Raw genomic sequence first — 13,211 nt, 5'->3', positions numbered from 1 at the left:
GTAGACAGGGTGGTGAAGACGACACTTCATATGCTTGCCTTTATTGGTCAGTGCATTGAGAATGGGAGTTAGGAGGTCATGGACGTTTGTGAGACCACATTTAAAATACTGCGTTCAACTCGGTTCACTCTGCTATAGGAAGGACGTTGTTAAACCTTCTAGGGTGAAGAAAAGATTTACGAGGATTTTGCCAGGACGGGAGGCTTTGGACTATTGCAAGAGGCTGGACAATTTGGGACTTTTTACTCTGGAATATCGGAGGCTGAGGTAGGACATTATAAAGGTTTATAAAATCATGAGCGGCATGGATAGTATGAATAACCAAGGCATTTTTCCATGCATTGGGGAATCAAAAACTGGAGTGCAAAGTGTTAAGGTGAGAGGGAAAAGTTTTTAAACTTACTTTAGGGGCAATATTTTCATGCAAGACAGCAATTCCAACAGGACCACAGGGCTGATTCTATTATTGCCTGAGCTGCTCTTTGGTGACTGTATCAAAAAAATCTGTACCAATTCGCTGAGAACCAGATACTAACCAACTCCTCTACAAATGGGATGGGATAATGTAATGCAAGTGCGTGTCTGGATATGAAAGTTTCCTTATCTATCCATACCTGTCAGTTCCTGCTCAGCGAATGTGTGAAGACAATTATCAAGATGAACCTGTTAAATGCTACTCTGTGAACATCTGAGTGTAATGATCAAACTGTAATTATCAATCCATATAATCTGCGCAAATATGCGAGTGAATACAGTTATCAATCTGTCCCTGTTACTCTCTGGTAAATACATTTACATTTTCTCACCACAGAGACAAATAGGGACAGACTGATAACTACACTCATACATTCAAATAGCATAAATCGACAGGTGCAGATTGGTAACTGAACTCGTGCATACACATAGAGGAAACTGCCAGGGACTGGTTCAAAAATACATTTAACACATTTTAAATAAATACGATCAGTCTCTGTGTGTTTGTCTGATGTGGATATGTGAGCTTAGTTATCTATATATACCTGTCAGTTTCTGTCCTGCGAACGTGTGTGTTTGCTTTACCAATCTGTCCCTAATAGTTTCTCCTGTGTGTCTGAGAATGTAGTTATCAACCTGAACATGTAAGTTTCAGCTATGAGAACGTGTCAGTTTCTGCTGTATGAATATTAAATGCAGTCATCAATTTGAACCAATCAGTTTAATCTGTGAAAATGCAGATATTCACCTCTACCTGTTAGTTTAAGCAATATCAACATGTGAGTGTAATTATCAAACAGTCCAGGTCAGGTTTTGCTATTTGACACCAGAGTATCATTGTCAATCTGTTCCGACTACGTCAATATGACAGTGAAGACACTAATGTGTTCCCGTCAGTTTCTTCCTTGTCAATATGTGAATACAGTTATTTGAGCAGTACCCATCAGCTTCTGCTCTGTGAGTGTGGCTGTATTAATCAAACTGTAGCAGTTAGTTCAGTGATGTGAATGTTGGAATACAGTTATCATTCTCTTCCTGTCATTTTCTTCTTTGTCAAAGTGAGTGTAACTGTCAATCTGTATCTTTCAGACTCTGCTGTGTAAATACATAAATATAGTTGTCAATGTGTAGCTGTCAGTTTCTGCTTGGTGAATATGTTTCTGTAATTGTCAATCCTTCAGTTTCTACTATGTGAATGTGTGAGCTGAGTTTTCACCTGTCGCTATCAGTCTCTGCTTTGTGAATGTGAGAGTTTAGTTATCAATCTTTCCCTGTCAGGCTCTGTAATATCAGTGTTTGAGTGTATTTATTCATCTTTTCCTGTCAGTTTGTCTGACTGTAATTATCAAACTGTACCTCTCAGCTTCTGCTATACGAATATGTGAGTGTAGTTATCCATTTGATTTGATTTGATTTACTTTTTGTCACATGCACTGAGATACAATGGAAAGTATTGTTTTGTGTGCTTTACAGGCAGATAATATCATACAAAATGCATCAGGGTAATAGAACAGAATCTGCAATACAGTTTTGAAGCTGCAAAGAGAGAGAGATTAACATTAAAATTTGAGCCAGATTAGAGTGGTGCTGGAAAAGAACAGCAGGTCAGGCAGCATCTGAGGAACAGGAAAATCGATGTTTCGGGCAAAAGCCTTTCATCAGGAATGTCTAAAACGTCAATTTTCCTGCTCCTCGGATGCTGCCTGACCTGCTGTGCTTTTCCAGCAACACTCTAATCTGGACACTAATCTCCAGCATCTGCAGTACCCACTTTCACCTTAAAATTTGAGCAGTCCATTCAAAAGTCTGATGACAGCAAAGAAGCTGTTCTTGAGTTTGTTGGGTGGTGTATTCAAACTTCTGTATTTTCTGGTGGTAGGTAGGAAAATATTAGTTTTTATACAGAAGATAGGCTGGGTGGAAGGGTGACGAGTAAAAGATAGATGGAGTTAGAGTCCAAAGAAAGAGAAGAACAGTTGGACAGACAGAGGAGTGGGGTGACATGGTGTCACAGCATCGGGGACCTGGGTTCAATTCCCACCTCGGGCAATTGTCTGTGTGGAGTTTGCACATTTTCCCCGTATCTGCGTGGGTTTCCTCCGGGTGCTCCGGTTTCCTCCCACAGTCCAAAAATGTGGTTAGATGAATTGGCCATGCTAAATTGCCCGTAGTGTTAAGTTAAAGGGTAAATGTAGGGGAATGCGCCTGGGTGGGTTTCTCTTCAGAGGGTCGGTGTGGACTTGTTGGTCCGAAGGGCCTGTTTCCACACTGCAAGTAATCTAATCTGTCAGACTAAGTGGGTGAAAAGTTTATTAATAGGGCCTGTTAGTGGCTAACAATTGGCAGCATATAATAGCAGACTAAATGTTAACAAGGCCGGATATGTGGGTTTTTGGGTAATGACATGGGAGAGCTCAAGCCCTGTAGTTATTGAACTCAATATTGAGTCCAGAAGGCTGTCGAGATCCCAAGCAGAAAATGAGATGCTGTTCTTCCAGCTTGCACTGAGCATCACTGGAGCACTACAGCAAGCCTGAGACAGAGATCTTGGCCAGGGAACAGGGTGGTGTGTTGAAGTGGCAGGCAACTGGAAGCTCAGGGTCTTTTTGTCTGGGCAGAATGTAGGTGCTCTGCACTGTGGACATCCAATCTACTCTGTTTCCCTAACATAGAGGAGACCACATTGTGTGCATTTTCCTTGCCACCATCAGTTCTGAGGACCAGTCACTAGACCTGAAACACTGCCAGACCTGTGAATTTTCCATTAATTTTTGTTTTGTTATCAATCTCTGCCTGTCAGTTTCTTCTCTGTGAATACGTGAGAGTCGTTATAAAAGTGTACACGTCAATTTATGTGATTTGATATTGGGAGCATAATCAATTTATTCCTGTCAGTTTCTGCTTTATGAATATGAGAGTGTAGTTATCAGTGTTTCTCTGAGATTTAATGCCAACTACATGTGAGAGTTATTTACCAACCTGTCCCCGTCAGATTCTGCTCTGTGCAAATGAGAGTGCAGTTATTAATCTGTATCTATCAGCTTCTTGTTTATAAATGTGCAAATTCATTTATCATACTGTACCTGTCAGGTTTTGCTATGCGAATGTGTTAGTCTAGTTATCAACCTGGACCTGTCATGTGTGTGTGTGGGATTATTGTTCTCTCCCTTTTAGTTGCCACAGTGTGAATATTGTGAGAGCAGATATCAATCAATGTCTGTCCGTTTTGGTTGTGTCCATACGAGAGTTTAGGATTTGATGTATACATGTCAATTTCTGCTGTGCCCATGTAAGAATTTAGGAATTGATCTATACATGCTAGTTTCTGCTGTGTGACTGTGAAAGTGAAGTTCTCAATGAGTTCCAGTCATGTTCAACTCTTTTATACCAAAGTTGCTCAATTCTCTGGCAGCCAATAATATTCTAAGAGTCTAATGACATCCATGAATCTATTGTTGATTGCCAGAAAAACTCATCTGGTTCAGTAAAGTCCTTGAATGAAGGAAACTGCCATCCTTACCTTGTCTGGCCTGCATGTGACTCCAGACCCACATCAATGTGGCTGCATGGGTAGTTCGGGATAGGCAATAAATGCTGGCTGAGTCAGTGATGCCCTCATCCCATGAATGAATTAGAGAAAAGAAAATCTGTGACTGAGATTCAGTCCAACAACAGTGTTTAGGGTGTTGAAATTGGGCCTTAATCTCTTATACATTTTGTGATTTATGACTCAATCACAGAATTGGTACAACCATTCAGCCGGTTGTCTCTGCACTTAGACATTCTATTCTTTATCTGTTCTCCATACTAGTTTCCACTAATTGTTGGGATTCTAATCTTCATTCACTCACTGCCAGTGTCTCAGTGTAAATGCCAATTTGAGATTAGTTCTGCAGTTATTAAACTTTGAATACCTCGAGTGCCAGTTTTGCTCGGTGTGCAACAGTGACAAGTCGAGTATATGGATGCCATTCTCTATGTTCAGTTGTGTTTTTTCAGCAGGGTGTAGGATAAACCCGTTCAATATTTGATAAACCTGTGTGCTTGAGGCATTAATGTTGGTTCAATACTTATGTTTGCCAAGAATCTGAATTTTATTCTTTTCAATCTCAGCTTTCTTTTTACATTTTGTGCATGTAGTAGTCTTTGGCAGTTGCAGCTGGGCACTGCAATAATGTGAACATCTAATATGAACATCTTCTGAAGTGATTAATAATGTGGACAGTCAATTTATGACTGTCCATATCTGGAAGTAGTTGTGGACCTAAATTGCATTTTTTTTTCCCTTTTACCATTAACTGGCTGAGTGAGAGTGAGTTTTCTGTTGTGCTGCCAATATGTATCACTTTAAAGAGTGGTACTAGTCGAGATCACACCAACATTGTCTGTATGCCTCTGTGTGATTCCAGTTCTGATACACTTTATGACGTAGTTTTAAGGTCTTACCAATCAGTGTTTCATACATTAAAAAAGTATGGAAATGCTTCTGCATTACTGAGGCCCTCAACCAGAATGGGAGCGTGCATAAAGTGTGCTTTCATCAACACTCGGCTGAGAGTGAGAATGAGAGAGACAGAGACAGACACAGATGTGTATGTACGTATGTGAATGAAAAGAATAATTTTGTCCTGCTCAGTTACTCATACATGTCCAACATTGCTTCTATATCTGCACTCAAATATACACTTCATATTTATATTTGTTATAACCATGTAACACCATGATCGGTTTGTTCTGATTGATTGTAACTTTAAAAATGCCAAATCTACATATGAATTTAATGCAGCTCATAAATGTATATTTACTATAAGCATACAGTCTAACCTGCTTCTAACCTTATGAATGATAATTGGCTTTGAGTAATGGAATTTACTGTCACGGAGGTGGTAAATACTGAGAACAGGTCAAAATAATGTAGATTTATATATCGTCAGTTGTGTTTAACTCTTGGATTGAATGTATACTGCTGGAAATGGAGTTCAAGGTGTGTCTGACTCAATCCACTCAGACAATGGAAAGGACCTTCTCCTCTCTGACAGTGGTAACATACCTGCTGGGTGTGAGAAGTAGTTGGTCACTCTTGGATTGATCCATCAAATATTTGCCTGGAGAAAGACAAAAGAGAAAGCTCCTGTACATCACTAGCAGCTGAGTAGGAAGATATCAGATGATCAATACAATATTCAGGTCATGATCATTACAATTCTTTGTTTTTGAACAGGGCAAGGTGAACAGTGCAGATCCTGGTTCCATTCGAGCCCTGAGCTCCTTCCAGTCTTTTTCTGTTTCCCAAATTCTAAAACATTTCACTTAGATAAAATAAACTCACCAACATATGGACATCTCCACAAATGGAATGATTGCACAGTTCAATGTCCAGCTCCCAATACATTAACTGTTGAAAAACAAATATTGGGCAGGATTTCACATACCTGGAGATGTTTATCCGGTGCCTGCTATATTTATCTTACACAGGATTATTACATTTGTTTCTACTGTCCTTTATTTCAAAGTCTATTCGCAATAAACAGCGTGAAACAGAAGCCAAACAATGAATTCCCATCAGTGTTGAGGGGATTACAAACCCCAAGAATGTCCCACAGCAGCTTCTTTTCGCTCTGCCTCCCTCAGCAGGCCCACACACAGACCGAGAAAGGCCTCTCTCTTCCCCCCAGCCCGCTCACTCCAAGTTCCGGGACCAGTTCCTGCTCCGCTCGGCCTCTTACAAACAGCCCCCGGTTCTCCCTGAACTCACCCCGAATCAATCCCGGTCTCGGAGCCCCCTCTGTGTCCCAGGCTCCCATCCCGATGTGCTGCTGGAAGGAGCCTGCTGTTCCCTCGCTTCCCGAGGCGCTGATCTCTCCATTGCGGTCTGTTTCAAACAAACCTCTTGCACTCACTGAGTAAATGCTCCTCAATGGCAGCGCTGGGGGAGGGCCTCACGCATGAGCTCCTCTGCTCAGGAACAATCATCGCGCATGCGCTGCTTTTCCCAATGATTCCCAGAAACAAACATCAATTGGTCATTTCCCCAATTCCCTTTTCTCCCAGTTTGACCAAAGGAACTGAGGCCGTGGGGGAAAGGGCAGAGAAGGTTTCAAGCTGGGAATTGCCCCTTTATGAAGCTCCAATGGAGTTCATTCCCGCGTCATGTTAATAATTCCTCCCTCCGGCTCTCTCACAATCTGATCAGGGGGCGGAGAAGCTGGCGGCCACTCGGCCCATCCGCTGTGCTCCCCCATTCAATAACATTACGTCTGATTGAATGTTAACTGTGGTATTTAATCCTGCTGACCCCTCATCCAGAAATATTAACTTCTTGCCCAAAGTAACATGCAGAGAGATGGAATAAGTGGAACATTCTTATGAAAGCAGAAAATAACTGATCACAGTGTCTGAGCTCATTTCTGGGTCAGGAGGCATGTGCAAAAGTCAGACCAGGTGTGCGACAACATCTCTGGAACTCGATTTAGTTTGTCGTGGATGACAGATTTTAGTGGCATGTATGCTGCAGACAGAAACCTTGTGATGTATTGTATGCCACAACGAGAGACACCAGCTGTTTTTGTTTATTCACTCCTGGTACGTGGATGTCGCTGGCTGAGCCTAGCATTTATTCTCCATCCCTTTGAGAAGGCGGTGTTGAGCCACCTTCTGGAACAGCTGCTGCCCAAAATGGCATGAACACGGAGTTCCAGGGTCTTGATCTAGTGACAGTGAAAGAAAGTGGTTTTATTTCCAAGTCAGCATGGTGAGTGCCTTAGAGGGGAACTTGTCCGACTTCAAGGCGGTGTTCCCTGACATCAGCTGCCGTTATCGTTTTAGATGGAGGTAGTCGCGATTTGGAAGGTCCTCCTTTTACAAATTACAAAACTCGAATCTCTTTGTCAGCAGCATGGACAGACGTCTATCTGACCGATAGAGTGAAGTCAGAATAGTGTGTTGCCTCCCTGGTGTCAGGATCAAGGATATCACGGAGAGAGTGCAGGCTATTCACAAAGGGGCTTACACATTGGAACTAACTACACAGGAAGGGAAAGAGATAAGATTCCGAAGGAAAAATAAGGAAGAAATGCAAGAATTTAGAAAGGAGATCCTCTCCGGTAGTAATATCTAGATTACTCCCGCTGTTACAAGCGACTGAGGGTAGGAATAGGATGATAGAGCAGAGGAATGCCCAACTCAGGAGCTTGTGCAGGGGAGAGGTGTTCAAATTTTTGGTTCATTGGAATCTCTTCTGGGGAAAACGTGACTTGTAAATAAAGGATGGAATCCACCTGAATTGAAAGGGATCTACAATATTGGCAGGGTCACTTCCTTGAGGTACTGGGGAGGGGTTAAACTAGTAAGGTGTGGGTATGGGGTGAGGTCAGTGGGAACCGGGGAGATAGTGAACAAAAATATCAATCTGAGGCTGGTAGTCGGTAAGTCAAACACCCAGGGCAGACAGGAACATAGAAGAGAATGAGGTTGGATTGATAACTTAAACTGCATTTATTTCAATGCAAGAGGATGAACTCAGGACATGGTTAGGAAAATGGGATTGGAATTGGGATATCATAGCAACTACAGAGACATGGTTTGGTGATGACACAACTGGCAGCTTAATGTTCCAGGAATCAATTGTTTTTGGAAGGATGGGGGGAGGAGTCAGCAAGAGAAAATGGGGCGTGATATGTTTGGTAAGAGATAAGATCACACCTTTACTGGGGGAGGATATCCCTGGGCTTATGTCCATGGAAATTATTTGGATGGGGAAATGAGAAATAAGAAAGGGTTTGATCACCTTATTGGGATTGGATTGTAGACACCCTAACAGTCAGCAGGAAATTGAGAAACAAATTTGTCAGGAGATCTTAGATCTGCAAGAATAATGGTGTGGTTATGGTGAGGGGTTTTAACATTCCAAACATAGATTATGGCTGCCATATTGTTAATGGTTTAGACAGAAAGGAATTTCTGAAGTGTGTACAAAAAAAGTTTCTGATTCAGTATGTGAATGCATCGTCTAGACAAGGTGCAAATCTTGACCTACTCTTGTGATATAATGATGTGTCAGTGGGGGAGCACTTTGGGGCCAACAACTATAATTTTATTAGTTTTAAAACTCTGATGGAAAAGGATCGACCAGATCTAAAAGTTAAATTTCTAATTTGGAGGAAGGCCAATTTTGAGAGTATTGTGCAAAAACTTTCAAAAGTTGACCGAGGGCAGATGTTCACAGGCAAAGTGATGGCTGAAAAATGGAAAGCCTTCAAAAATGAGAAAATGAGGGTACAGAGACAGTATGTTCCTGCTCATGTGAAAGGTATGACTGGTAGGTGTAGGAAATGCTGCATGAGAAAAGAAGTTGAGGTTTTGGTCCAAATAAGAAGGAAGCATATATTAGTTAAATACAGGAGAGGTTGAGTGAATCCTTCGAAGAGTATAAAGGCAGTAGGGATATACTTAAGGAGGAAATGAGGAGGGCAAAAAAGGGACATAACATAGCTTTGGCAAATAGTGTTAAGGAGAATTCAAATAGATTTTATAAATACATGAAGGTCAAAATGGTAACCAGGGAAAGAAGAGGGCCCAGCAAAGATTAGCAAGGCAGCCTATGTGTGGAAGAAAAGGAAAAGTGGGAGATACTAAGTGAGTACTTACTGAGGAGAATGAAATGGAAGATATAGAACATGGGGAAACAAATAGTGACATCTTAAAAAATGTCCATAATACAGAGGAGGTGCTGCTGGATGATTTTAAACAGAAAAGGTGGATAAAGCAAGAGCACCTGATCAGGTGGACCTGGAACATGATGATAAGCTAGGGAAGTGATTGTTGGGCCCTTTGCTGAGATATTCATATCTCAGCAAAGTCACAGTCACAGTCACAGGTGAAGTGCAAAAAGACTGGAGGCTGGCTAATGTGGTGCCACTATTTAAGAAAAGGGGCAAGGAAAAGTCAGGGAACTATTGAACAGTGAGCATAACATCAACAGTAGGCAAACAGTTGAGGGGATTGTGAGAGACAGGATTACATCTTTCTGAAAGGCCAGGATTGATGAGGGTTAGTCAACATGGCTTTCTGCGTGGGAAGTCATGTATCACTAACTCAACTGAGTTTTTTTGAATTGGTAAGGAAGAGGACTGATGAGGGCAAAGTGATGGATGTGATCTGAATGGCCTTCAGTAAGGCGTTTGACAAAGCTCCCCATGGGAAATTGATTAGCAAGATTGGATCACATGGAATACAGGGAGAACTAGCCATTTGGATACAGAACTTGTTTGAAGGTAGAAGACAGAGGATGGTGGTGGAGGGATGCTTTTCAGAGTGGAGGCCTGTGGATCACTGCTGAGTCCACTGCTTTTCATCATTTATATAAATGATTTTAGTTAATAAATGACAGAACACCAGGTTATATTCCAACAGGAGAAAGTGAGGACTTCAGGAAGAAGGGCTTATGCCCGAAACATCGATTTTCCTGTTCCTTGGATGCTGCCTGACCTGCTGCGCTTTTCCAGCAACACATTTTCAGCTATATTCCAACAGGTTCATTTAGAAATACAAACTTTCAAACTGCTGCTCCTCCATCAGGTGTCTGTATTTAGAAAGCTTGTACTTCCAAATAAACCTGTTGGACTATAACCTGATGTTGTCATTTTTAACTTTGCACACCGCAGTCCAGCACCGGCACCTCCACATTATTATGAATGATTTGGATGTGAGGTTCCAGTTATTGTTAGTAAGTTTGCAGATTACACAAAATTTGTAGGTGTACTAAACAGCAAAGAAGGCTACCTCAGAATACAGCAGGATCTCGATCAGATGGGCCACTGCACCCAGGAGTGGCATATTGAGTTCAATTTAAATTAATATGAGGTGCTGCAATTTGGAAAGGGAAATCAGGGCAGGACTTACACACTTAATACTAAGGTCCTGTGGAGTGTTGCTGAACAAACAGACGTTGGAATGCGGGTTCGTTGTTGCTTGAACGTGGAGTTATAGTTAGTTAGGATAGCAAATAAGGCATTTATGTTTTCCTTTACTGGTCAGAGCTTTGAGTATGTGACTTAAGAGAACATGTTATGGGTGTACAGAACATTGGTAATGCCACTTTTGGAATATTTTGTGCAATTCTGGTCTTTCTCCTATAAAAAGAATGTTGTGAAACTTGAAATGACTATTTAAGATAGTTTATTGTCCAAAGAAAAGGCCTACAATTTGGGAATATAGCGAGACGGGAAGGCTGCAAACAGATCCAGATTTAACGAACAAAGAACAAATGAAGAAAAGAGTAATGTTGTGGAAACCATTTAAAATACTGCTAAAACACTAATAAATGTGTAAAGAGAGAAATGAACATAAATAGGTTGGCAAAGAGGACCACATGCCACTTACAACATTAAAGAGGGGAGTTCAAAATGGGGAATGAAAATGTCTCAAAAATCGCAGACATACTATTGTTTTCTGTTCACAAATATTCACACAACTAACACAGTAGTGGTATTGGAGAGTTTAGTGAGAGGGAAGAACTGAACCAAATCAGTATTATTTGGGAAATGATGTTGGGACAGTGGATAGGATTGAAGGTTGGGAAACACCAGGCCTTGATCATCTTCGTCCCAGATGTAATGGGCTGAGTAATACTGGATGCAGGGATGGTCATGTTCCAAGATTCTACAAGCTCTGCAATAATTTACACAGATTGGGGGCTAGCTTGTGTAAGCAATCCAATCGAAAGAGGTGGTAGATATAAAATTATGAACTATAGGCCAGTCAGCCTCAGGGAAAAAAAATCAAAATGAAAGCTTCAATTGCGAAGCATTTGACAAAACAGTATTCAGGATCTGCTAGAATCAGCATGAACATGAAGGGCCTGTTCCAGTGCACACTGTTCTGTCTTCTAAGCTTGACAAACCGACTGGCCATCTTTGAGGATGTAAACAATAGAGCTGATGAGAGTGTAACAGTTACTGAGGAGAAAAACTACAACTAACTCCCTGGACACCGCAGCAAAGGCTAAAAGGAGGAGACATTCTGTCCTTCCACACTTACATTTGGTGGTATTTCTGGCGTGTGACTGTGTGAATGTGAATACTGTGTCAGAGAGGCTGTCGGAAAAGGGCGGACGGTAAGTCGAACGTAACTGTGTTTGTGTGTCCGCGAATATTATGATATTTCTGGGTCTCTCTTGTGAAAATCAAAAACATTTTCAATTCAACTTATTCCCCGGCTCCCACAATAGACCCCAAAGGTAGAATTTAAGACAATGTATTTGTTGATTTCAAGATTTTAGTCTAAAAGTACCGACAATGTCAGCGCTCAGCTCAAAAAGCTCGATCTGTGCGGCAGCAAAATGAGTTTAACTCGACAGCGGAGCCCTCTATTCGAGTGAAAGCTTTTCAGTCGCAAACCTTACCGTGTCAGGGTCAGGAGCGATCGAGCCAGGCTCTCTGGAGATGCGGAATTTCAGAGGAATCGGAGAGTTTAGGCCGTTAGAGAAACACAGAGAGGCAGCAGAAGCAGGGAGCTGACGGCTGGTTGTCCCTGCGCCGTCCGCTCGCTGCCTTGAAGTTGCTCAGTGCCGCCCCCAGTAGCATCATTGCTGACCCAGTTCAGACTGTCCTAGAGAAAGATTCAACGCAGAGTTCTCAACATGAGCGACAGTGCAGCCGCCGAAACGGCTCCTCCAGCCGCCGCTCCCACCAAAGCCAAGGTTCCCAAGAAGAAGGCGGCGGCTCCCAGGAAGAAAACACCCGGTCCCGGGTTGGGAGAGCTGATTCTGAAGGGTGTCGGGGATATCAAGGATCGCAAAGGGGCGTCTCTGTCCGCTGTAAAGAAGGCGCTGGAGAGAAGCGGGATCGATGTGGGAAAGCGAAACGCACAGATCAAGATGAGTATCAGGAGGTGCCTGGCGAACGGCTCCCTTGTTCTGGTCAAGGGCCAGGGCGTCTCTGGCTCCTTCAAACTCCCTAAGAATCCAGTCAAGGCAAAAGCGGGAAAGAAGGCGGGAACATCAGCAGCCGCCAAGAAACCGGCCGTGAAGAAATCACCGGCCAAGAAGGCGACAGCAAAGAAATCCCAGGCCAAGAAAGCGACAGCTAAGAAATCCCCAGCCAAGAGAGCGACAACCAAGAAATCCCCAGCCAAGAAAGCGAGCGGCAAGAAGGCGGCACCGCCAAAGAAAGCGGTGAGCAAAGCAGCGCCAAAGAAACGGACTCCCGTGAAGAAGGTGAAAAAGGCCAAGGGCCCTAAAACCCCCAAACCCCTCAGCAAACCGGCTAAAAGCAAGGCCAAGCCCAAAGCAAAAGTGACCAAGACAGCAGCAAAAAAATGAACCCGTCAGTGTAATATGTAACCGTCTGAACCCAAAGGCTCTTATCAGAGCCACCCACATCTCTCAGGAAAGAGCTGAGCCCGGATCAAATGTTCCGTGTCCCGGCGCCGAGCGCAGACCTACCTTAGATATTATTTGATCTGAATAACTCAAATACACACTCATGCCATGGTTTACGAGAGCTGAGACCTGTGAATGGGGAAGGTATCATATAGGGAGGGTTTATTGATCTCCGTCTGGTTGTTTCACTTCGCGTCACGAATGTGACATTGTATCTTTATTTCATTGACCCGTTCAGGAATGTTACTTTGTTCAGTTTTGATTCTGAGACCCTGCGGATGTTTTCATTGCGTGCTCCTTCCATCTGCCTGTTACAGACAGTTCAGGTAGCAATTCCACATTGTCTTCGGGCTAATTA

At 42.6% G+C, this 13,211-nt stretch overlaps 2 protein-coding genes across 16 annotated transcripts in view; one reads left to right on the top strand and one right to left on the bottom strand.

The window, feature by feature from the left end:
- The window catches only part of LOC122544532 (histone H1.01-like), a 179,340-nt gene that overhangs the window by 97,545 nt on the left and 68,584 nt on the right, over positions 1-13,211 (bottom strand). For 2 of the 7 annotated variants that reach the window (XR_015755275.1, XR_015755277.1), the window contains exons 1-2: positions 11,876-12,000; positions 6,230-7,181 (exon numbers count right to left, since the gene is read on the bottom strand). The exons of 1 other annotated variant lie outside the window; for it this stretch is intronic. The gene's annotated coding sequence lies outside the window, so the exon portion shown is untranslated. Of the gene's footprint in view, positions 1-5,524; positions 5,580-5,803; positions 5,870-5,906; positions 6,127-6,229; positions 7,182-11,875; positions 12,011-13,211 lie in introns of those variants that run through there. 4 more of the 7 variants (XR_015755271.1, XR_015755269.1, XR_015755270.1 and 1 more) reach the window with 4 other exon arrangements.
- The window catches only part of LOC122544643 (histone H1-like), a 36,629-nt gene continuing 35,288 nt past the window's right edge, over positions 11,871-13,211 (top strand). For 5 of the 9 annotated variants that reach the window (XM_087984884.1, XM_087984882.1, XM_087984883.1 and 2 more), the window contains exon 1: positions 12,071-13,179. In XM_087984884.1, the coding sequence (XP_087841010.1) occupies positions 12,113-12,793 (681 nt within the window). In that variant the 5' untranslated portion in view covers positions 12,071-12,112 and the 3' untranslated portion in view covers positions 12,794-13,179. Of the gene's footprint in view, positions 13,180-13,211 lie in introns of all 9 variants that reach the window. The other 4 variants (XM_087984886.1, XM_087984885.1, XM_087984888.1 and 1 more) reach the window with 3 other exon arrangements.

The sequence above is a fragment of the Chiloscyllium plagiosum genome, unplaced genomic scaffold, assembly GCF_037043375.1.
Source record: "Chiloscyllium plagiosum isolate Xiang-an unplaced genomic scaffold, Cpla_swu_hap1 HiC_scaffold_49, whole genome shotgun sequence".
NCBI lineage: Eukaryota > Metazoa > Chordata > Chondrichthyes > Orectolobiformes > Hemiscylliidae > Chiloscyllium > Chiloscyllium plagiosum.
Note: the sequence above shows the minus strand (reverse complement) of the source record. Positions and strands in the feature narration are given on the sequence as shown.